This window comes from Rhipicephalus sanguineus, chromosome 6, assembly GCF_013339695.2.
Source record: "Rhipicephalus sanguineus isolate Rsan-2018 chromosome 6, BIME_Rsan_1.4, whole genome shotgun sequence".
NCBI lineage: Eukaryota > Metazoa > Arthropoda > Arachnida > Ixodida > Ixodidae > Rhipicephalus > Rhipicephalus sanguineus.
In genome coordinates this window covers 106,425,298-106,450,421 of record NC_051181.1, presented here as the reverse complement: position 1 = coordinate 106,450,421, position 25,124 = coordinate 106,425,298, and the positions used below count along the sequence as shown (strand labels likewise).

General features: G+C 46.5%; 1 protein-coding gene across 1 annotated transcript; it reads right to left on the bottom strand.

Moving 5' to 3' along the window:
• Positions 1-832: 832 nt before the first annotated feature.
• LOC119396104 (amine sulfotransferase-like) lies at positions 833-25,030 on the bottom strand. Its single transcript, XM_037663194.2, has 3 exons — positions 25,019-25,030; positions 3,959-4,031; positions 833-2,063 (listed from the first exon to the last, which is right to left on the bottom strand). The coding sequence occupies exons 1-3, from the start codon at positions 25,028-25,030 to the stop codon at positions 1,081-1,083; spliced, it is 1,068 nt and encodes a 355-aa protein (XP_037519122.2). The 3' UTR covers positions 833-1,080.
• Between the last annotated feature and the right edge of the window lie 94 nt (positions 25,031-25,124).

The following is a 25,124-nucleotide window of genomic DNA, read 5'->3' as shown; positions in this document are numbered from 1 at the left end:
TCAGCATGATCGGAGATACTCGAAAATTACAGGCATTCGTGAGCATTTAGGCACAAACTCCAGAAAATAGGCATTTATAGGCATTTTACCCTCTAGGCCAAAATTACCCGAAAGAAGAGTAACGAAGCCCATTAGGCGCGCGCGATGAACGGATAGACCGTCGACGAGCAAGCGCAGAGGGAGGCGTGTCGTATGCAAACCAGTTAGTCTGCAAAGGGATGAGCCGAGCGGGAGATGCAGGTCTCTCTCTCACTCAATCGCCTCATGTGGTTAGAAAAAAAAAAAGGCTGTTCATAGTACTAGTACTTTACACTGTAAGCTGAAACAAATACTGTAGTGTGTTTTGCATGCGTAGTTGTACTGGCGCCAACGGTGAAGGACGTTGAGTAGAATCAGACGCGCATGTTTGTGTTCCTGGTCTTCAAGATTCAAGATGGTGGCATTCAAGATCAAATCGTGAATGGCACCGCTGAATTCCGCGGAGATACTCAGTCAAAGGTAACACTTTCGTCAGGAGCCTGCAGCTTTTATTCTGTAATTAGGGTCAAGCGTGCAAAATAACCGAGCAATGTAATCTGATCTTGGATGCGTATTTCAATGAAGATTCTCGCTGCGATTCGTGGTATGATTTTTATTTTATCGACGTACGCGACGAAACGCGGGAATCTAAGTCATAAACAGCTTCGCAGTAAAATGATTGAATGATAGATCTAAAACAAACAAGCTAACTCTCAGTATACTCCGTGCCGTATAGCACCTTCAGCACTCGAGGAAGAGGAGATGCACATATTCGCCTGGTTTGCTACAAAAACAATGCCGACTAGATACACGTTTTATGCTTACTTTAATGATTACTTTATTACTTTTTTTACTGATAAACACAATGTAGGCACCAAAGACAGAGATAGCGCGTTTTTAAGATGTCGCAGTCTCTAATATGAGTTCTCATCAGCTATCCAACAGCAAGTCCCACTGTATAATGAAACTTATATAAAGCGCTTCGAGAGCCATCTGGTGTGGGTATACAGGGGCAACCTTGGCTTGCGAAAGTGCGCAATGCGCTCCGAGCTCCGTCGTCGTTCATAAGATACCGTGTCTCTTCCAGACATCAATGAGATTCGTGTCGCCGAGCCTCTGATAAATTTTCGCTTCCATTATCGCGTTCATCTCCGGCGTAAAGTGTGCTTTCCAGTCTCCTACCACACCCTTGCGGATAAACCCCACTGTTCTGGGATATTTCATGGAGGAATCGTGATAGTGCTTCAGACCAGGGCACAAGTCCTTGACGTTGTCCAGCGGCCTCGTAAGGAACGCCTTTATGTCGGCGCCCGTCTTGGATCTCATGAAGTCAATTCCACTGTGCTCGATGACTCGGTCCAGTGCCCCTGGTTGTTCCACAAGTTTCCTGCGGTACTCATTGCCCAGGAAAGCGGCGAGCTTTAGCACGTGATTCCTCGGGTCGGCCTTTATGTCCTCGTATTGCATAAACAGCACGTTCGGGTCGTTGCGATGGGCGTACCAGGAGAGCACGTGGTCGAAGTAGTCGCCGAAATCGTTAGCACCCTGCATGAAAACGGCGAAGTAGTCATCGAACTTGCCATCAGCGAAGTCGTACGCCGCGAAACCTTTGGTGTGGTAAAAGAAGGACACGCAGACGTCCTTCGGGTTTCTGCACACGCACACGTACTTCGCGGAGGGACTTTTGGGTATTAGGTTGTAGGGCAAGTGTGTCTTGATGAGCCCCGGTCGCTTCATCTTCGCGGTCTTGTAGAATTCCAAGGCGTCGGGAGCAGGAGATCCGTCGTGAGAAATGAGGTAGCCGATCTGTTGCGTCCACAGTGTCCCACTCTTGGGAAACGTGACGATGAAGACGTCGTCCGCTCGGGGCTCGTACTTCAATGCTGAACGGTAGAGGTCGACGGACACGTAGGCGTTCAACCTGAAACCGTCGATGTCTCGGTACAAGGGTCCCCTGGGACACCTCACGTCTACGGCCATCGTGGACGCTACGTTGCCGCTTGCTGGCAGTTGCGGGGAATGGAAGTCGAATACCCCCGTTGAACCTGCAAGAAAAAAAAAGAATGAGTTGACGTTTCGCTAATAAAATTTATATCGGAAGGACTTTTTAGCGGATCTATAGTTGGCGTTAACAATTTTTGTACTAAGAGAGAGAAGAAATAACAGAGAGGGAAAGGCAGGGAGGTTAACCAGTATAGGACAACCGGTTTGCTACCCTACACATGGGGACAGGGTGGGGGAGATTTAAAGATGGAGAGGAAAGAGAGCGAGAAAGATAGAAAGATAGCACATGACACTACACACACACAGAATCAGTCGGTCACTCTTGCGTGGTACGCGACATTTCTGTCACAGACGCTTGTCCAAGCTCGTGCCCAGTACTTCCACCACATTTCAAACAAAAAAAAAAGATATGGCTTAACGATGACAACAACGCATTAGATCACTTAAATAAGCCTGGAATTAAGCATCTTCTATAATTTCGAGTCATGTAAAAGTAGAAAAAATATCAGTTTTGATGCACATCAAGCCAGCGTACCGGCCGGAAACGCACCATGAGCGTGGCATCTAAATCATGCCGCACATGATATGCATGTCATGATATTCATGTTACCTCCTGTCATTTAGTACGTCATACAGTCGCGTTACGCAATACCAAATTTGGTACATGTCAAGCTAGCGAAACGGCCGCGAGCCCACCATGAGCATGTCATGAAAGTCATGCCGTACATGACACGCATGTCACGATTTTCATGTTACCGCCTGTTATTTATGTTCGTCATACGGAAATGTCTCGTCGTACCAGTTTTGGCATATAGCCATTTAATTAGGCGACCGCGAGCGCCCCGAGACTACGTCATGTAAATCATGTCGTACATGACGTGTGTTTCATGCTTTGCACGTTAGGACCTGTCACTTACGTTCGTCACGCACTCTTGTCACGCCATGCCAATATTGGTAACAATCAAGGTAACAAAACGGCCGCAAGAGCACCAAGATTCTGGCAAACAATTCATGCCGTTCATAACATGCTTCTCGTGATTTCCATGTTATGACCTGTAATTGATGTTCGTCATACAATTATGTTATGCCATATCAATTTTGGCATAGATCCCCATAACGAAGCGGCCAGTAGTGACTAAAGTCGTTGGCGGCTAGATAGATAGATAGATAGATAGATAGATAGATAGATAGATAGATAGATAGATAGATAGATAGATAGATAGATAGATAGATAGATAGATAGATAGATAGATAGATAGATAGATAGATAGATAGATAGATAGATAGATAGATAGATAGATAGATAGATAGATAGATAGATAGATAGATAGATAGATAGATAGATAGATAGATAGATAGATAGATAGATAGATAGATAGATAGATAGATAGATACTCTCAAAGTAGCACAAGTTCGCTAATAAATCCTTCGCACTTAAAATAGTGCGAGCGTACATTCAAGGCGGTTGTAGTTGGCGATGATCCATCAGCTGTTTGATGTGCCGCAAAGACTACCACGCATTATTCAGCCAATAAAAAACGTCCACCTGACCAACCGAGATTGATATATATACACACAGACCTAAGAAGAGCACTAGCATGTGCAGCAGCGCAAAAAACACGAATGAGCGCGGCATACAGACAACTCCAGCCGCCGCGGTGGCGTATATGGTTACGGTGCTCAGCTGCTGAACCAAAGGACGCGGGTCGATCGCATGTCGACGGAGGCAAATTGCTAGAGGCCAGTGTGCTTCGATTTAGGTGCACGTTAAAAAACCCAGGTGGTCGAAATACGCGGAGTCCTCCACTACGGCGTGCCTCGTAATCAAATATCGTAGTTTAAGGCACGCCAAACCTGAGAAATTATTATTAATCTGCGGACTATTGCGCTGCACTCAAGCGCGCACATACACACCCACAAGATGTTTATGACTAACCTGACTTGCTGAGGTTAGCGCGATGCTGCGGCGAGCTCTTCCGTAAATATTGCCCGCTGCTGCCCGCCCGCGCCTTTATGTGCGCGTTATTTTTGTCACGCAGCCGTACGAACGAAAGGATACACCAGTGATGCGCATAACGCCGGTGAGCGGAATGCAATGTAGCTACGCACAGCGCAAGGGACGGCATCTGCTCGCATTTTTGCGAGCGATAGCGGAGGAGACAGCCAACGGCCGAGGTTGCTCGGTGTGGACGGTAGGCGCTATACATGCAGCTCTTGAGCGGAGCCGGAGAGGGTAGTTTTGCATTTCGGTTGTATATATCTATCTATCTATATATATATATATATATATATATATATATATATATATATATATATATATATATATATATATATATATATATAGTGGAGGCGCAGAAAAAGCTCTAAAAAACAGCTTGACAGAGCCGCTGGTCGCTTTCGCTTGGTAGTGGCTTCACAGCATCGCTAATAAAACACGGGTAATGACACAGTGTAATTACATATATTCAACAATCGACAAATACAACAGAGAAAGATGAACAGAGTATACAGTACATAGAGGCATTCGTATTGGATAAACTCAGGCGTGGCTGCAACCAGAAAGAAAAAACGAAACATAATCTACATGTTAACGTTCACGGCACGCAAAGCACTGTTTCACGAAATGAAGAGATCAAAAGCATTATGTCCTGCTGCTTTTCGGGCATGCGAATCAGCAAGATATCGTAACTGGTTTACGTTTTTCCGAGTTTCAAGCTTAAACCTGACACTAAAGCGGTATTTGTACAACTTTTGGATCGTTAGTACGCTACTTTGCAAAAAGGTACTCGCGCTCGGTGAGCCCCAGGGAACAATATGAACACGCTATAAATATTGTTGTATCTTGAAGAAGATAGGGTTCCCGTCGAAATGTTGAAAATGAACAGTTGTTTGTGTTATATATATATATATATATATATATATATATATATATATATATATATATATATATATATATATATATATATATATATATGTGTGTGTGTGTGTGTGTGTGTGTGTGTGTGTGTGTGTGTAATTTAGCAAGAGAGAGAGAGAGATAACAGGTTATCTCTTTCTACGATGACCATGCTTTGAGGACATTTAGGGGGCATGTGCACGTAGCGCCACCTCTCGTCGGTGACAGCGATGGTCTGCCGTAACTGAATGAGAACTATAGGCGAAAAAAATCATATCGCCGTTCATTTGCCTTGGGAAGCCACACACTTTGTAATGCGATACTGCAATTTTAACAAACTGTTCCAGTGGATGTCGGCTGTTCAGAACCCGAAGTCGTTTTAAATGCGAATGCATTTCTTAGTCGGGCTATGTAAGGCATCCGGCGTTGTCCGCGCGCCGGCAGGTGTTATCTCTCCGCTTTCACTCCCTCTCCCATAGGAACAGCTGCGGGCGCGTGCGCTTATCCCCGCCCCTAGCAACCGGAGCAGGTGGTGCGAGAGAGTGTAGGAGAGGGTAGGTGCAGTGCTTCGCCGCTCCTTCTCTCGCCGTTCGCTCTCTCTCCTCCCTGCGCCCCACTCTCCCGTCCGCTCGCGCCTCACTTTCGACCGTTCGCTGGCTGGGCGCCTCTCAATAACATCCGGAAATGTGTGCTCGAGAGGCCGCTGTGAAACGCCAATGGCGACCACAAGGCTGAGATTAGGGCCGTCAGGTACAATGACAACACAAACATGTGCTGATGAATGTGTAAATAAATGGTTACGGTACAAATCCTCGTCTTGTCATTAATTTACGCCATTAAAATTACTACGCCGTGTACTCTCCGCGCAAGAAATGCCTTCGCATTTCCTCACGATTCCCTTCGGGTAGGTGGGGGCATATTTTTGATAAGTAGCTTTTTTCAAGAGATATGATATGCTTTCGCCTATTTTCTATTCATGTATGGCCGAACGCCACTGCTAACGCCAAGAGATGGCGCCACACACAAATGTCCCCAAATTCTGGGAATGCTTGGCGCCTATGAGCAAGCGTATAGGATTTTGTACATGTGTTGCACTGTTTTACAGGGTTATGCAGGGTGAATGCACTGCGCCAGAATATTTGGGGCAGTGTTCTCGTCAACCTGCGTCAGCAGCATTATATTTCCGTCCTTGCATAGTTTCCATCCATTCTGTTGTACCTGCGTTTTCTAGGAAAACTATGTGTCTGTGGTAAAAGTGGTTGAAAATTAACGTAAACAGAAAAGCGACAGCCGCTCTACAGCTGCGGGCACGGCCGCTAACTTCCTGTGTACCTTGCAGCCATGCATGGTAAATGACCTGTTTACGGTACTGAAGGAAACATGACAGGAAAAAACGCCGATAAGTAGGACCCTCACTGCGTTGTTACATTTTATACGAGCATATAGTCGTATTTGGAGTAGCTACGAATAATTAGCTGCATCGTCGTTTCTTTGTTTTCTTGTTCATTATTACAGCCATTTTATAGGTGCGTAGTACTTATACTCGGCTACAACCTAAAAAAGGAATGTTTCTCCGCCCACAGAACCGAAGTGCGCATGTCAGTCACCTGTGAAAGACCGTCGTGCCAGCTGGTCTACACACGATCCGTTAGTACTTTTTCTCGGCTAATGTAAATACTGCGCATATTAGGTGTTAAAAGCTCGCCGTTACTACCTAAAATATCACGGTTTTCTGATTAGGGATGTCAGGATCCCTGACGAAATTTGCCAGGACGTTCACGTTTCCGACCTAATCCTAATTTCTGCACATAACACCCCCTATACCTTCCTTGGCATTATTTCTCTGTTAGTTCTCAATAATATTGTGTCTAACAAAGAAAAACGAGCCCTTAAAAGTCATCTTCTTTCCTTCATTCATAGCGAGGGTCCCGTTCCGGCAGACTTGATGCATTCAGGTAGTATGCGCGGCAATATTGGTCAGCTGCCAGTTCACAAAAAAAGATCACGTGCTTTTCGTCCACTTTACTTTCTTCCCATTTATATCTTAATTGCTACAAATAACACCCCTATACATTCCTTGGTATTATTTCTCTGTTAGTTCTCATTAATGTTGTGTCTAACAGAGAAAAACGAGCCCTTAAAAGTTATCGTCTTTCCTTCGACCTTGAACCAGCGACACAAACGTCCGTATGATAGTCAACTGTCTGAAACACGCGAGTTGTGCTTGACGTCGGGAAATCGACTAAGCGCTATTAAGTGGGGCATTTATGCAAATTATCTGTGCTGGGATAGTGAAGGCTGTGGGCCGAGCTGACCTCTTAGGTTGTCATTGATTATAGTGTATGTGACTCTTTTTTTTTAAAGCGCAGCTCTGATGTGCCCGCTCCTGCGTTGGGCGGCGTCGCCGTTGGCGCCCGCGGCGTAACCGATAGCGCGAACGAGGACGAAAGAGAGCGAACGCGGAGACTGTCGATATCATGAGCCACTGCCCTCTAACCTCGGTTTCTTCCTCCGTCACGCGCGCTGGCCCCTCGGTCGGAGCTCGTGCGCGTGCAGGGCTGGCACGTGCAGGGCTGGCACGTGCACTGCGGCTGTCTTCGCTTGTCGTGACCGGGCTGTCGGCGTTTCGCTTGGCTCGCGACGCCTGCAAAGCACAGAGTGTTGTGCGTAGCACTCGAGCACTGACAGTTTCTGTGGTAACATGTAATGAATGTTACATTGCGACAACTGCGGATAGAGAGAGAGAGAGAGTACAACTTTATTAAGAGTCCAGTGCAGACGCAGAGGTTGCCTCGCGCCACCCGGCTACTCCCACGTTGGGACCGGCAGGTCTAGCCTAACGGCCCTGTCGCGGGCGCACTGGACGGCCAGGATTTGGTCCTGTAGGTTTGGGCTGAGCAAAAGCGCAAAAAACTTCAAACACAGTTGGCGTCGCCCCTACACGGAGCTGTGCTCAGAATTCGCATTGGTCAATATCGTAATCGTCGGTGAATTTTTTTTTGTCTTTCCTCAATACTACAAAATATGGCGTTTAAAGCGTTTTTTTTTTAAATTGCATCGGAGATGAAGACGCTTCCTTTTCAGAAAGAGCAGATATCGAAACACTTGAAAAAGCTGACAGCGTTCAGAAGAGTGGTTGAAAAAACTCTCCTGCGCTCAAAACAGCCCTCGGAATTGAGATAACACAAAACAACACCGAAACGCATTTCAGATTGCACAAATACTCTTACAGTGCGTTATTTCTAACCTCTCTGTCCCAATACCAAAGTAATCTTATCTATACAGCTGTATACAGAACGACGTGACGCTTAAGAGGGCAAACAGCAAGCGGCTAAACAACATGAATTGAACTGGCGATGCGTTAACAAGTATAGAAAAGCAGAGAGAACACAGTTGAGCTGTGCGATAACGAACTGGTGAACAGCGCTAGGCATGTATATCTTTTGTTGCAGCTGAACGCAGAGAGAGCTAGTTGGGCGAGATTACGTTAGACTATAAACTGCAGGACTACCGAGACGTGTAAATGGGAGAAGAAAACGTTTCTTTGACGTCGGGGACGTGCAGAGGAAACTCAGTGTTGAAAAAAGAAAGGCTGGCTAATTGGATGAAAAAAAAAACGGATAAAGTTCAAATGCCTCCAATGCGCGGACGTGAACTGGTGGAAAATGTAAAAAAAAAAGGTTGGCAACCATGTAAAGGGGAGTTGAAATTTTAAATAGACAAGTATGTGTCGTAAAAGATGTAGAGAAAGAGAGACATGGAATATAGAAATATAAATACGAGGAATATAGAATTAATAATAAAACAACAACCTAGAGATTTACACATACGACACGAAGAAAAAATTTGGGGACCGTTAAGCTTCGCCTTTAAGAGTTGAGCGTGATAGCGAAATCCGGCCCCTATGCGCCCTTAAACCACTAGGTGCATACTTATTAATTTGTGTTGTTACACACACACGCACACAAACACAAAACACACACAAACATGGTACAGGTTTTCGATCTAAAGCACTTCCCTGTGCTAGAACGGCGGAACCATATAGACCTTTTCACAGGAGATAAAAAATGCCCCCATGCTGGGCTGCGCGCGGGAGTACAAAGGCTGACGTCAAAGCCTCGGCAGTGCATTTCTGCGGGGTCGCGCCTATTAGGCGGGGCCCAGAGAGGCTTATGGCGGCGCCCAGGGAGCCGTCTGTGAAAAGGTCTATAGGCTCTGGTGTAGTCGAGACATGTTTCTCGTAATACCTCACATATGGCAGCACAATATCTAATGTTTGCTGTTTTGCTTGATATGTTTTCCGCTAGATGGACATAGTTGTTCATTTTTGGAGCTGTTTGCAAGTTTGCGTGTGTTTGTTTTTAGCGGCGATGGGTGCCCTATGTTGGCTTTTTTCGGAGCATGGCGTCGCGCAAGAAACGTAGTTTGATGGTCTCGCCAATGCGACTACAAATCGCCGATTGGGCTCATTTTGTTCGTGACACCTGCCGAAGGAAATGCGTTAAGCAGACTCCTTCCACTACATTACCTTTATGTAGTGTTGTTTTCCGAAGCAGTTGCAAGCAACATCGTAGCTTTGTGGTAGGCCACTCGTTTGCCACGCAAACGGCCCGTTTTTTTTTTTTTTTTGCGTAGCCCATTCATGCCCAGATAAAACGTTCCAATCGAAATGCACCAACCACTACTTGACACATCCAAAAGAGCCAAATCCAAGTTCCTGCTGAATACCGGCTATAGTGGGATGTATACATTTCAAGTGCAATACACTCATAGCTTTGAGGTATTTTGGTGACACGAGTGCACTGACAAAAAAATAATTGTTGGAGCAGGCTCGGCCATATTGCTAGCAGCAAACAACTGCGTATTTCTCAGTCCCACTCAGTGTGGACTTGGCTCATCTAGAAATAAAAAGGAAAAAAAAAAGAAAAATAGAAATAAACCCTACGCTAATGTCGTTCCTGTGTAGGTCTTGGTGTAGTTGTAAATCCTACGCTTAACGGAGCTCCCCTACCCTGAACGGAGCTCCCCTACCCTGTTGCCCGCGTAGCGCGGGCAACACAGCGATTACCTTGGCGCTTGCCACCGCTCGTCAATCGTGCACTTGACGTGGCGGTGGCGCCCTGTCTTGAGCGGCGCGGGTATCAGCCACGTGTTTCAGAAGCGCTTTTCGCGATTTTAGCTAAGTTATTGCAATTATTTCTTGGTTATTTGTTTGGTTTATATTATTGTAGACCTTGCTAGATTATTTTGCGCAGGTTTTGAGCATTGTTAGCCTTGTTTTAGGCCTGTATTGACCGCTGTGTGACCATGCGACATGAGACATTGATGAACGATAAGCCAGGCCCTTAGAGTGCTGCGCACTTCAAAGTTTCCTGTTATGCAAGCTACATCTGCGGTGTAAGCGCCAGTTCACAGGCAAGTGCAGGGATATCCCAGGTGTATCTGCTGCTATCAACGCGCGCGCGCGCGCGCGTGTGTGTGTGTGTGTGCGTGTGTGTGTGTGTGTGTGTGCGTTTGTGTGTGTGTACGTGTGTGTGTGTGTTCGATGTGCTGCTATACACACACACAATTTTAGCGGCTTCCGCCGCCGGGTTGCCTCACTGCGTACGAATCATCATAGTATATACTATGATGATTTGTACGCGGTGAGGCAACGGCTCATGCGGGGATATATATATATATATATATATATATATATATATATATATATATATATATATATATATATATATTCAAGTCATTCATTAAACGAAGCAACGAAACCATCGGCATGTGCTCCGCTAAGACCTACACCGTGAATTCCTGATGCGGCTAACTGCTTCGCGCTCCTTGATATCAGATTCTCGGCAGATATCAAGGAGCGGTTACTAACAAGCAATCACTGATATGGGGTTACTTGTTCTGCCGTATCTCGGCAGAACAAGTTACCGCATATCAGCGATAATCTGCAGCAGTTCTTGAGAAGCGCGATGCCATTTTCACTCGAGCAGCGGCGCTATGCTCAGCTCGGTCAAGTGAAGGACGAAATTCGAGTAGAGAAGCAAGCTCTTCGCGATTTTTTGCGCTAGGGCTCGTGGATAGGGCGAACAGTTACATTTCCCGGATCTCAGCCCTACACTCTAAGCCGCAAAGGGGTCTGTGGTTCGTCCTTTTGGGGGTTAACTGCACTTCCACAACCGTTACTCCCTAAAGGATGAACGAATCGCTCTTTAGGGAGTAACTGTCAGGGGTCGAACTGGTAGTCCTCATTTGTTTTGAGCGACGAAATGGCGGGGTGTAAAAGTTACGCCTTTTAGGGAGTAACTGATTTATTCCTCTTTTTGCATGGTAGCTGCGTAGGGACGAACTGTTACCCCTGATGGGACTAACAGTTGCTCCTTCTCGATAAAAAGAATCAATTTATTACAGTTTCTGGTTGAATTACCGAGAATTTGGAGGTTGATACACGAATTTGACGACATATACAATGAATACACAGAAATAAATTCAGAAGTAAACTGCAGAAAATTCACAACAAACACACAGGATTCGAATTCGGGACCACTGAATCAGCAGTCGCGTACGCTAACCACTGTACCACACGCCAGTACGTAGCAGAGTGAATATTACCGGGGCTATATATGTATAGGCACCGTCTGGAAGCTGCGCGTTCTACCATGTTAGTAAAGTAGCAAGATTCCTTATATTAGACTTCAGCCTTCAGTATTTCGCAAGCAACCATTCGGTGATGACATTCATGAAAATGTAAAAGGCGTTGGATTGGTTTTTCTGCGCACGTGTTTCGAGTGAATTTGGGCGCTTGATGAATGTATGTATATATAAACGTTCTCATATATGCTCCCGTCGCTGTGCCAAGCTTGCTCGCTTCTCACTGTACAGAACGCGGTTCCATGGTTATATCGTTCAGCGAAAATGTCTGTTTAATCACAAAAAAACGAAAACGTTTGAAGAAACAACCAAGTTTATTCAACGACTCGTGTCAATTCTGCAGCATCGTGCGTACACATAAATTAAACAACTTTGTTGAATACAGAAGATAGTATGGCTTCCTTGCATTATAGGAGAGGCAATGAAAAGCGCAATGTTTTATCCGAATGGATGCTGTCCCACCGACGTCAGGAAGTGCAACAGCACCATCGACACCTGCTGAGAGGGTGTTCGTAGCTTCAAAATGTTGAAGACGTTTCTCAGGAGGCGCAACGCTCTCATTCATCGATTTCCTGAAAAAATAATTCCAGAAGCATTCAGCATTTCCGGCAGAACTGTTCGTGCACTTGCAGTTACGTCACAGGCGTCTGTTAGAAATGCTGCATGCGTAAAAATCAGGCAAAAACTGCTCTTTCACAAACCTGTCATAGTGCAATGGAACAGTTCAGAATGTGTTATGAAGTTAAAAAAACCCGTCCTCGAGTTTAGCGTTTCAACCTTCCACAGCGACACGCTAGTGGGCCCACTTATTTATCAATAAAGCTCGCTCTTCATTTGAGAGAGAGAAAAATAAATGATTCCTAGCATCGCTACAAACGAGCGAAATTGCCGATGCCTTCGCCGACTGCCTGTGTTAGCGGTGTTAAGCCTTTAGCTAGACATACTATTTTAGCAACCAATCTTCACAAATGACTTGTTTACCTTGCAATAGAAGATATTGTGCGGAGTTTACGTGAATTTTCTTTTAAAAAGTCGCGAAAATATCTGATAAACAACGTTGATTTGGGCAGCTGGCACTGAAAACAAAACTTTTTGAACAGCTGTACTTGCTACAGCTAATGTTGAGCCTTCACCGAGGTTACCATGTTTCGATGGCCCACCCATCATGCTTGTAATTCTATAGCAGGCGGGGCAGCACTCGCGACGCTCTATAGCGCGAGCTCATCAAACATGCGTGTTTTGTTCGCGCAGAACGCGAATGTTAAACAAGCGGTGACCGTTACATATCATCTGCACACAGGTAAAATCACGCGGAGTGATGGCAGCCTTGTTTACACTCACCTCTCAGGCGATGCCCCGGTCGGCGCGTAGCATTTCGATAGCGTAGCACTTCATTCCAGTAGCACATCACGTTTACCACAGCGCGAATATGATTCAGTGCACCACAAGTGAGAGCAATCGCAACCATGAAACGAGAACACATCCACAACACACCGCAAAACCGCCGAGTGCTATCTTGCCGCGCATTGATACAGCTTGGGCGCAAGCACATTTTGTGTGTGTGTGGGAGCTTTTTCACATTTGTTTATTATTATGTCATATGAAAGATATTACTTTATTTCTGGCGCAGTTGCCGCAGTCGACAAGACCGTTTACACTTAAATAAACTGTTAACAGTTGATTTCTTTAGCGGACTCTTTGAATACCTACGCGCATGCTGACCATTCGTTCGAGGCCGCCACTGCGCCGGAAAGTTTCATGGGAGTAAACGTTGCTCCCTGTGGGCTAACAGTTCCTCCCTCACTTTGCACACGGCACCCTCGTCTTGCAGTTAATCCCTCCGGGGACTAACTACCTGTTGCGGGGACGAAATGAAGCACTTACTCCCATTTCGAACCTTTGCGCATTAGAGTGTAATTTAAAGAGAAGGAATTGACTGTTGAATGTTGCCATATATGCAAAGTTAAGGTTGTGAAGCTGATTGGCTACAACTATGTACTCAAAAATGTCATCTGCTTTTGCGATGTCTAGAGTGACTAACGCAGCATATTTCCTTTCACGACTAGCTAAGTGAACGCGACTTTGAAGGTCTATATGGGCTTGCCATATGCAGCATCATCATCTGAAGTCAATTTGAGGCGGACCTAGGATTTCTCTTGCACTAATGAAATTTATGATACAAAATTTAAAAACTCTTCTGATGAATTTTACAAAACTTGAAGTTAGCGCGTTGGGTCTAATGTTGTCCGATACGTCCCCCTTACCTAGAATTTTAAGTAATGCTGTCGCCTTAGCTATTTTCCAGTCCGATGGGAGCCATACCATTCTTATTGAGTAATTGATTACATCTAATAAATGATCTTGGTATTCCTGAATTTAGCATTTCTCGCATAGTCGACGGGACTCCATCAGGTTCCGGAGCCGCTGATGGAGGGCTAGCTAACACCTCGGGTAATTCAGACACGGAAATTTCTGTGAACTCGTCATCACGTAAAGGAGTAGACGCGAATATTATTTTCGAATTGTTGCTCGAAATAAAAACACTGGGGTCGAGAACCATAAAGAGAGGATTGTGGTGTCTCGGAATGCATCAAATGTATTTTTTTTATGCCGCTACCTTAAAAAGTTCCTTGTTATGCAGTGCATTAACATTGCATAACAAGGAAAGGAAAAAAATCGGCGAAGCTTGCACTATATAAGCCGCGCAAGCCTTGAAACATGTGGTGGTGCTATCACCCCCTAAGTCGTGTGCGTCCTATGGCGCACGCGCGTCTCGCGTATTGGCCGCAGTTGGATTTAAAGGCCGCCGAGCGAGAGGGGCGCTGTGCTCGCGCGATGTAGGCTTAGCGCAGTGGCGCCGGCAGCGCCACCGCGCTGCCGGTAGACAGAGCACAGTAGCGAGTCTCTGGTGGTTTGGCGGCGTGCCTGGATGGACGTCTCCCGCGGTGGGTCCTTGGGGGACGATACCGCGGTTCGTTTCCCGCGGGCCCCTCGTGGTGAGTCGTACACCGGCGACGCCGCGTTCGCGGTGCATTGCATGTCTTATGTTGTCCTGGGCGTTCGTCATGTTTTCCAGGTATTGCTTTGTAACTGTGTAAGCGTACTTAGCGTGGTCCTAGTTGTGTATTAGATTCGGCCCAGGCGAGCTCGCAGTATGTAAAAGAAGAGGTCAGTAAATATGAACACGTGTTGGTTTGCTCGACTGCGTCTGCTGTCTCCGTGTGTTCCGAGAGCGGCGATCTTAAGAAACCCCACAAACAGCAAAACAGGACTGTTCTGAAGACTAACCTGGTTGCTTATAGGTTGTTTGTAGGTCGTTTCTAAGCTTTAGCTAGGTGATGCTAGGTTGTTTCTACGTTGACTATCAGAGCAGAGTTCGAGGTAAACCGCAGACAGCCACAGACACGACATGGATGTCCAAACATGGATGCAAAAAGGTGGTCAGGCACGTAGGCATGATTTTTTGGGGGGGTCGGGGGAGGGCCCAAGTTTGAAAGAAAGTCTTTCTATGGCAAAAAGGGAAAAAAAAAGTTGCCCGGGAATATAGAAGGCGCTACGAATTTCGGGGGTGGGGGAGGGAAGAGCCCCCCCCCCCCCCCCTGTCTACGTACCTCAAGGAGGTGATGACAGTTGGGAAAAAAAGGATGCTCCAACCCACTACCCAATGCGTCCAACGAATCCTTTATTTCGTCCGGAGACAAAATGATAGATTCTGCATATATGGACAGCGGAATCTTTTTTTTTATTGCGATAGCAATTATATGGACAGTCTCGGCTGGAAAATGTCCCCGTCGCCGTCATTCACCGTATATGTATAAGTGTGTATATTTATAGAAAGGCCACAAAGAAAAATAATTAAGAAATTCTTTCCGACGCGCGGAATCGAACGGGCGACCTCTCGCATTGCAGCCCGCCGCGTTAGACGTTAGGCCACGACAGCACCGTCTCTCAGCCTGCCAACGGCGAGCTATTTATATACACCATGCAATTCAGCATGCTTTCTTAGTGGCCACATAGATGGCGCGACGTGCGTGCGTGTTGCGCGCTTTAAAGATCGTCGCCCCGCCCCTGCGAACGCCGTTGCTGTTCGCTCTACAGGGCGTCGTCGCTTTCGTGCGCTTATCTCAAGGAAAGAAGGGGCGGCCGGTGGGGTGCTTCGCTTCGCTCGCTGCAGCGGCCGCGTTTGCGAAAGGAGCGCGCTGTTCAAACAGAAATAAGTAACAACTGTGACAATTAGTTCGCGCTCGTCTTGTTTATATACACCTCTTACATCAGTATGCTTTCTGAGTTACCACGTAGATGGCGCGATGTCCGCGCGTGGCGCGCAAGATCGTGACCCCGTTCCTGCGAACGTGGTTGCCTTCGTGCGCTTATCTTGAGGAAAGAAGGGGGCGGCTGGCGGTGGAGCGGGGGGTTGTATGTCTTGTGCTTTCCCCGCGATGTCTGCGCTGAAGTGACAGAGCGTACGAAGGTCGCTTCGACGCTGCAGCGGCGGCGTTTGCGAAAGGGGCGCGCTGTTCAAACTGAAATAAGTAACGACTGGAACAGTTCGTTCGCGCTCGTCCTGTGTGTACCTGTTCGTTCGTTTCGTGCGTCCTGCTTTATGTTTCAGCAGTGCGTTTCCAGTGTCGAGCTGTGACGCATGATAGTTCGCGCTCGTCCTGTGTGCGTTCTTTTCTTGCGTCCTTTGGGCTTGAGCGACGCGCTGGCAATTTCGAGCTGCTTTCCGTTCTTCGCGTTACATTCCAATTTATTGCTATCGCATTCATTGCTTCGCCGCTGCGGCGAAACTGTGACTTTTTTTTTTTTGCCTGCAGAGACTTGCCATCATCAACACTTGGTCACGCGATCCTTAAGGGGGAGTTTCCTTGCGTAGCGAAAACGGGGTAATATTTTGTCTACTATTTTAGAGTGACAGTAAAAACTCTAAAATCTCGGATAATTTCGGCCTTTCAATATGTTATACCAGAGTTCTAGAGCTTCATACTCGCGCTAGAAAAAAAATAATGACGTAGTATTTCAGCTGCATATACTGGAAGCCACGGCGACAGAACTTGCTGAAAATGGGTGGAACACAATGCCAGAAGTTAAAAGTGCGTGAAGATAAAGCAGGAACGTTGATAAATATTCCCCCAACCAGCGCCCTAAAGCACTGTGTAGGCGTATGATTTATGTTTTACACAGTGAGCTTCAATTTATGACAGCTCAAATTTCTCGATTGAACTGCTCGACACAAACAGCTTCATCGACAATTGGCATGCAGTGAACTTGCAGAGTCTGTAGTCGTTTATTCTTTTCTTTATTTGTTTCATTCGTGTTAGTAAAAATACAGCGGCTGCATATGTATCGTAGCAGGCTTTATTATAACGCCACAATATTTATTGCATGTGGATGTACCGTTGTTGTTATACTAAAGCCGACGTGATGTTGCATTGCGAGTGTTTTTTAAACACGAAAGTGTTTTATTTCCGGGTTCAACCAACACTTCTTTGACATCATTTCCGTCACGGGTGTGACGTCGGTATAATGCACATGAAGAGATGACAAAAGAACAACCAGATTAAGAACTTTCGTTGATTTTGGATGACCTGGGATGAAGCCACAATTTCTCGGTCCGCGATGATAGATGCTGGGCGCTCTACCCACTGCGCTACCGAATGCTCATGCATGAGACTTCACAAACGCGCCTTACATCTCTCAGACCTTCTCCCTTTCACAGTGACTTTGGTTGGCGGGGGGGGGGGGCGGTGTCGTCGTCTGGAATCAGTGAAGTACTGCTTCATGACACTAATGAGCGCTGACAGGGGGCGCTTCGGTAGTTTCAGCTTTCGGTGCAGCGAGAGACGCCAGCGGGAAGCGGAACGCCTTCCCGCGTTCACAGCTGAAGCTGCGAATTGTGCCTCTCGCGCTCATGAAGCAGGGGGGGGGGGGAGTCGCTGCGACGTAAGTTGGCCCCTCCTGAAGGAGAACCCTGCGCGCGCCTATACCCTCTGGGGTTCTTTAACGTGCGCGTAAATATAAGTAACCGTGTTCTTTTTTTACATTTCTCCCCCGCCGAAAAGCGGCCGCCGTGGGCTGGATTCGAACCCGCGTCCATTAGCTTAGCGTAGCTGCGCAACACCTGAGCGGCTAAGAACTCTAAGAAGTCTTATTGACATAAGTTTACTGGAGACATGAAATAAAGCGTATACTTGCACTGTTGCGCGAGCCGCCGATCGAGGTCGCATTGTCTCGGCCTGCTCGGCCGCCCGAGCATCGTGTGACTTCCAAGAAACTTTCCACGTGTCCTTGTATCAACGACAGAGGGAGCCTCCGCTGTCTCTGTTGATCGCTGCGCGGTCCCTCCAGGCGAGGCCGGTTTGTTGTAGCTTAAGGCCGAAGTCTCCATAAATAGCCCGTCACACAGTCTGCCGGTGCTCTTCGCGTACGCGGTTCGCTCAAAGCCGTGCGTTGGATATATAAAGCGCTCGTGTACTGCGCTAACTGGTGGCGGACACATTACATACCTTACGCAAGTGGCAGCTGTGCGGCTTAAACATTAGCCGCGACAACAAAAACAACAACAACAAAACTGCCGGGCCTACGCGGAAAGCGTAGCACAGTCACAGCGAAAGCTCGAAGAGCGGCATTTCTAGAGCCCGTTATAAACTCCCTTGTCGCTACTAATACAAGTACACTACCAACGTACTACGCCAGAAATCATAATTTTTGTGAAGTTGCAAAGAACTCATCGCGACATTATGCGTAATTCTGCGGAGAAGCGAGGTACCATTTGTAAGGCAATATGTGCACTTCGTTGATGCGACGGTTGATGATGATGAGGAATAATGGCTGAGCCCTTTCTAATGGGTTGGAAGGTTTAAACGACCCACTTGTTACGTAATTCGCATTGTGTGGCGCCCGGTCGTTGTTTCACTCTCCCACCACGCTTTATACCATACGCTAACGTGAGAAGGAGATAGAGAGAGGGAATTAACTTTATTGAGAACCTGAGCAAATGGATCATGGGAGCCTTATGGGCTTCCTTGGCAACCAATAGAAGTGCACTTGCGAAGAACCCACTACGCTATAAATCATAAGTTTTGTGAAGTAGGGAAGCAGCCACTATGCAATTTTTCGTCATTCTGCGGAGAACCGTGGTACCTGCTAAACACCTGTAAGGCATTATGTGCACTTTGTTGATGCTGTGGCTGATGACGATGAAAAATTATGGAAGATCCCTTTGTAATGGGTTGGAAGCATCCAATCAACCCACTTGTTGTGCAATTCGCATTGTGTGACGCCTGGTTACAGAATTCGCATTTTGTGACGCTTGGTTGTTATTTTACTCTTCTACCACGCTACATTAAATATGTTAATGTGGTTCCTTCTCGACATGAAGCCTGTATAGGGTTATTTTTTTTTTTTTTGCAAAGCAGTTTCAAGCACCGGCATGCCTCTGAGGTAGAACACTGGGCTCCCACGCAGAGTGCCCAGGTTGGAACCCCATTTCATCCTAAATTTTTTTTTCTTATTTTTGTTTTCTTTTTTCTTATGGACACCGGCGGCGGCGGACAACTACGGCGCCAAAAACGGCCCTTGTTGTGATCTCATAACAGCTTTCGCTGTAAAAGTATGTCCTCAATATCATGCGCTAAAGAGCATGCAGCTGTGCGTTAGCAGTCAGAGTGCAGAGGCTGAACAGCAGGAGCCTAGCCAGATGCTTTATCCGGAAAGGGGCGTGGGGTTCACCTATCCTTCATGCATGTTTGTGCGCGTGTTTGTAAGTTTGCGTGCATATATACATATGCATAATTGAAAAAAAATTCGGGGTCCCCACACTCCCGAATGACATGAAACAATACCGTTAAGACAACCACATAAAAATTTTGAATATCAACATATGCGTAAAGTTTCTAAGGTTGAATAATGCAGTTAACTTGTGGAGGTGCTATCACCCCCTGTAGAGTCGTTTGCGCATCATGGCGCACGAGTGTCTCGCGGATTAGCCGCGCTGAGGTTTAACAGTGTTGAAAGTCTTTTAACAGCCGCCGATGGAGAGGTTGCGCTGTGATCGCGCGATGTAAGTGGCGTAGTGGCGCCGCCCTGTCGGCGAGGATAGACGAGCGTGCAGAAAACAGCAGCGAGTATCTTTGGGGTTTGGTAGCGTGCTTGGATGGACGTCTCCCGTTCCGTGGGGGACGATACCGCGGCTCGTTTCCCGCGGGCCCCTCGTGGTGAGTCGAACGTCGGCGACGCCTGCATGCGCGCATTGTATGTGTTATGCTTTCTGTGTATTGTATTGGCATTGTATAAGGTTATTTAGCGTGTTACTAGTTATTTATTAGATTCGGCTGGTGAGCTCGTTGATGTAAAAGCAGTTAAAAGTACACGTGTACGTGGTTATTGACGGACGGTGTAGACTGTCCCCGTCTGTTCCAAGAGAGGGGCTCATATTCAGACCCCACAAACTTAGTGGCATATAATAAATAAATTGCTTTGGTTTATCTTTGAATAATGACTGCCTCGGTAGTTCGTTAACGGGTAGGGACATAACCGGAGTAACCTTGCTAGGATTGATTGAAAGAGTGATTAGAAGTGAAGCACACAGGATAAACACTCGTATAGAAACACAGACAGTGGTGGCCGTGAAAACTGTACACTCGTATCGCCGCCTGTCGGCAGCTGCAGCAAGCAGTCGTTCCGGGAGTGTTGCCCGCTCCTTTGGAATGCGCGGCAATCCTTTCGGAACTGATCAATACTGGCGAGCGAAATTAATTCTGCGACTAAAATGAAGTAATGGTAAGTAGGTGCTTCCCGTAACCTTATTGCTCGCAATTCTTTGACATTATACATGTACTGAATAGTGCAAATTGTCTTTATTTTTTCCATTCAACAGAACTATAGGAAGTACCATAGACTAAAGTCTGCAGAAGTGTACTTCGGGTGCGCCTGAGGCCCGACATATGTACACGCTTGCAATTTTTACATGCGGAGCAGTTTTTGCTCGGGGCTGTGTCCGTCCTTCCCTCACGCGTCCGCTCCCCACTGCGCATGCGCCAGCTCTCCCCCCTCTCCTCGCGTGATCGCGAAAAGGTGGGGTGGAGGAGGTGGCGTGAGCGCTGCCTCCGCTTCGTTTCTCCTCTCCCGTTTCTCTCTCCGCCACAGCTCTGCGCTCGTATATGTATAATGCAGTGCGCGCTCGCTCCCGTTGCAGTCTCCTTCGCAACGGCGCTATGGACGCTCGCGAAGCTGAACGTAGACGGCAACGCCGGCAAGCGATATGTGCGAGGCAACGCGAAGCCGAAGCGCAACGGAAACATCGAGCTTGGGAAGGTAACATAAGCGGTACACAGCGCATACACAACTCCACACCCAAATGAAACATACACGGAAACATACAAATGGAACAACAGTGGAAACGCAAGTGAACACCCAGCGCTGCTTCGCATCCCCACATGGTTCCCTTTAGTGGGAGACGGTGTAATTTTGAATACTATTGCGTGAGCGTTGACCCCTGGACATGAAAGCGTCTCATATAGGCGAGAAGCAACGATCTTTTTACACGATGCGCAAGCGCAGAGAGCTCACTCGTACGCGAGCGTCGTCTGCTACATTGTTTGCTTAGAGGTGCGTGCGCACTATTAGCCTTATCTGTGTGACAATGTGTTCAGAAGGCCGGTATGACACTGATCGTCGCATCAATGATTTTGGTGCTTCTAGCCAAAATTAGAAGAATCTTCTAGATTTGCACAGGTTACGTAAACTACGTAACCAATTACAATTACTACCTTTAAAATATAATTGATTTCAGTGTTCAATTACAGCTCCAGCAAAACAACTGAGCGATTACAGAAATGTAATCGATTGCTTTTGCGTTACTTCAAAATTTTATTGCCGTGACACCATAATACAAGTTTACTCAAAGTACTACTGTGCTTGCATGGTAAAGAAGGCTGGAGGCTTGCGTGAAGGCTGACAGGCTTACTGCCCCTTCTGTGAGTAAGCGTTACACGTTGTACGACTTCAAGCAGGGCTCCGCCTGTCAAGTGAGGAACTTGTTTTTCCGGAGAAAGTTGTACCAGTCGCTCATTCGGCTGCTGCGGCCGCCAGTTTCTACTACTTTGCGACAGAGCAGTCGTCCAGCTGCCACCCGTCACTTTCAGTGCGTCCGAACATAGTCTAGTCACCAGTAGCTCTCCTAAGCATCGGAGCCGCCACGGAGGGTACAGCCGAAATAGACGTCCCCCAGACCGCTATGGCTACAAAGTGTAAGCGGTGATGTGGTGCTGTTGGAGACTCAGCTTCGGTAACACTCGGCCGTGAGACTCCCGTGTGTGAGACTTCGGTACTGTGAGACTGTGCGATTGTTGCATGCAACCTCTTGCGATTGTTGCATATCTTGAAAATGCCAATGAATTGTTTTCTCTTTGTTCTTCATTGTTATGTAGAGCTAAGTGGATAACACAAACACGTTGTTGTTAATGTACATAGAATTCTGTGTGGTTACACTAACTTACTACATTACTAACACATGTAGCTGTTCTTGTAAGGAAGGGAATATGTTGTATATTTGGTTTTGGTTTCACAATCACTGCCGCTGGTGGCACCAGAGTCGCCTACGTATATAAGCATGCGTACATTTGAATAAAGGAATTTTTGTTATTGTGTTGGTTACTCGATCACTTCTTCAGTGGCGTCACACGCCGCCACTACAGTAATCGATTATATTACAAAATTACAAGAAAGTGTAATTGTTTACAAGTAATCGATTACTTGTAACGCGTTACGTACAACTCTGGAAACTACCATATCTCGGGGTCGACACTCGGGCGATATTATTAAAAAATTCCGAGGGTGTACATGGCAGAGCACACAAAACGCAGTCAACAATCAAAGTGATAACCAAATGCGTACAAATATGAGATAACATTCATATGAAATAGGCAAATGAAAGAGTAAATATTCATGTATATGGCACTTCGAAAACTTCAAAATACTGAAAAATGTATCAGAAACGACAACAAGAAAGTATTGTGAATAAAATTGCAACAAAATGAGGTATTATTGCAGTGAAACATAAACAAAACACAAAAGCCTATCTGATGGAGCGTGCAAAGTATCCTTTGTATTCCTTAGCTGTTAAAGAAAATATGTTACTATAATTCGTGTCGTGTGTATTTGAAATCGTTGGTATAAGGAATTGCAGAGTTTGAATACGATATTTCGTTCTAGAAGGATGAACGGTCCTCTTGTCAGCTCATCTAGTACAAGCAACTTTATTTGTTAAAGTTATAGCAGCTGCAAAGTTCGGTAACTCCGTCGCAGCAGGTGGTTAAAATCCAAACCAATATAGTAGACGATATAAAAAAAGTAGCGTTCATGCGTATAATATTAAATGCAAAAGATTTCTTAGCGAACCCAAGGTAAGGAAAGAACGTTTGACGACACTGTATGGTCATGACATGAATAACATGAATATCCTGTCGCGTATGTCGTCAAACCCTTTCATACAGATACGTGTGGGACATAACCCGTTTACCGTGGGCCGCGGTATACGGGTATGCGCCACAGGTGATTGACAGTTTATGTCTACCCAGGAACGCGAAAACAGATATTGGTGTTAAGAAAAACCGACATCCGCAGCGTTGACCTGACGAATGCAAAGAATAAAAAAAAATTACAGCATATCCACGGGTGAATGATGATGAGCTTGGGCGAAGCTCCTGAAGCAATCATGGTTACACGTGAAATGCTCAGTGGTTTGGCCCAGAAGTAATCAAAGCGATACGCCGCTTTGATTACTGCTGCGCTCGCTTGGCAGCAGCCTCTCGAGCTCGCACCTCGGGATCCTGCCGACGAGCACGAGACGCAGCGGCCTTCCGCATCCGGCGCTCCTCGTCGTCCATGGTCCGCCAAGCAGCACGATCCGGCAAGCGCACTCCTCCACGTATGGTGACGATGAAGGAGAATGAGTGATAACGGGCGAAGCAGCCAATCTGAGAGGATGGATGGATGGATGGATGGATGGATGGATGGATGGATGGATGGATGGATGGATGGATGCTATGAGCGTCCCTTTTATAACGGGGCGGTGACATGTCTGCCACCAGGCTCGAAGAAAAAAAAAAACCTTCCTTGTTTCATATTGGCCTAATACCTTACCTCCGTTGATTAAATCTATGTTATTATACCAAAAAATATAAATTCACGGTCCATCTCTCTGCCTCTTAAGGCAGAATGCAACTATAACGCCATCTAGCGTGCATTCACCCAACCACCATATTGCACACATCTCTATGGGACAGCGCCATCTAGTATATCGTCACCCAACTGCAGTTTGCATGCATCTCTATGGGACAGCGCCATCTATTGAATGATACGGGAGACGCGACGGCGGTGGAACGCCGGATGGAGCGACGACCGACCAGGTGATGCTATAAGGAGCTTCGCCCCTAAAATTAGAATCCCAACAGGAATCGGACCCAAGCACACTGCGTGGCAGTCTGGTAATCTGACACATAACCATGCCAGGTCTAGAAACTGCTTTGGAAAAACACCCTATGAAGACGTAATGTCGGTGCAACGTCAGTTGTGGTTGTAGTGCTGGCTATCTAACTTTATACCAAACCGATAAACACAGCATTCATACACACCTACGACACAGGCGTCATGTTATTTTAATATCAATTGTGGTTCCAGTGTTGGCTCCGCTTTTAGAGAAGTCTAATAACATTACAATTGTATTCCTATGATTCAGCAAGCTATATCCAAGCGTTGCTCGACCCCGCAGGAATACGCTAACGAAAGTTACGTATGATATTCACATAACGGCACCGTAAAGTGCACTTCGTTTCGATAATACTGACGTATGTACTCTAACGAGAGTGCTGACGTTACGTCCGACCATAAGTTACCCTTGAAACACCAGTGTTGTCGACGTGCCTGGTAAGCCCACGATGCGCACACAACTAATAGACTTACAAAAAGACGTCGATCCACCTCGTAACGCTTGGCTCAAAGCCAAAAAAATGCAGAGTAGAACTACTGGCTGACTGATTCGCATCAAACCGGTTCCCACAAGGCGTGGGATCTGCCGAATTTTCCATCAGGGTCTAGTGTTGGGCTAACTGTTGCCTTCTTAGTTTTTAGTGGACCAGTGGTGAGTAGTGGGATTTACCAAATATATGTGGCACATACCCGTTTATGATGATGATAGTTTCGTGATACGAGACACAAGGAACGATTTGCTAAACGGCCTCGCGGTTAAAAATTTCGGGAGTAGCGGAAGGGTTCAACCCCCCCTCCCCCACCCCCGGCTACGCCAGTGCCGCACACGATCACTTTTTGAAAATAGTCAGTAATGACGATGACGGGAGCAACTCGACGAAGATACGTCGTCGTTTTCTTCTGCGCATATCCAACACCTCTTTTGTTTCCTTTTTAAAATATTTATTTTCTAAACCAACGTACCGCCCGATCCATGGCCGATCTCCCGGGATGGGTTGCGCCAGGGGACTGAGGAATGAACCAACCAAAGCCGTAACTGCTTGAGCCGCATCACCAGAAAACAACCGCC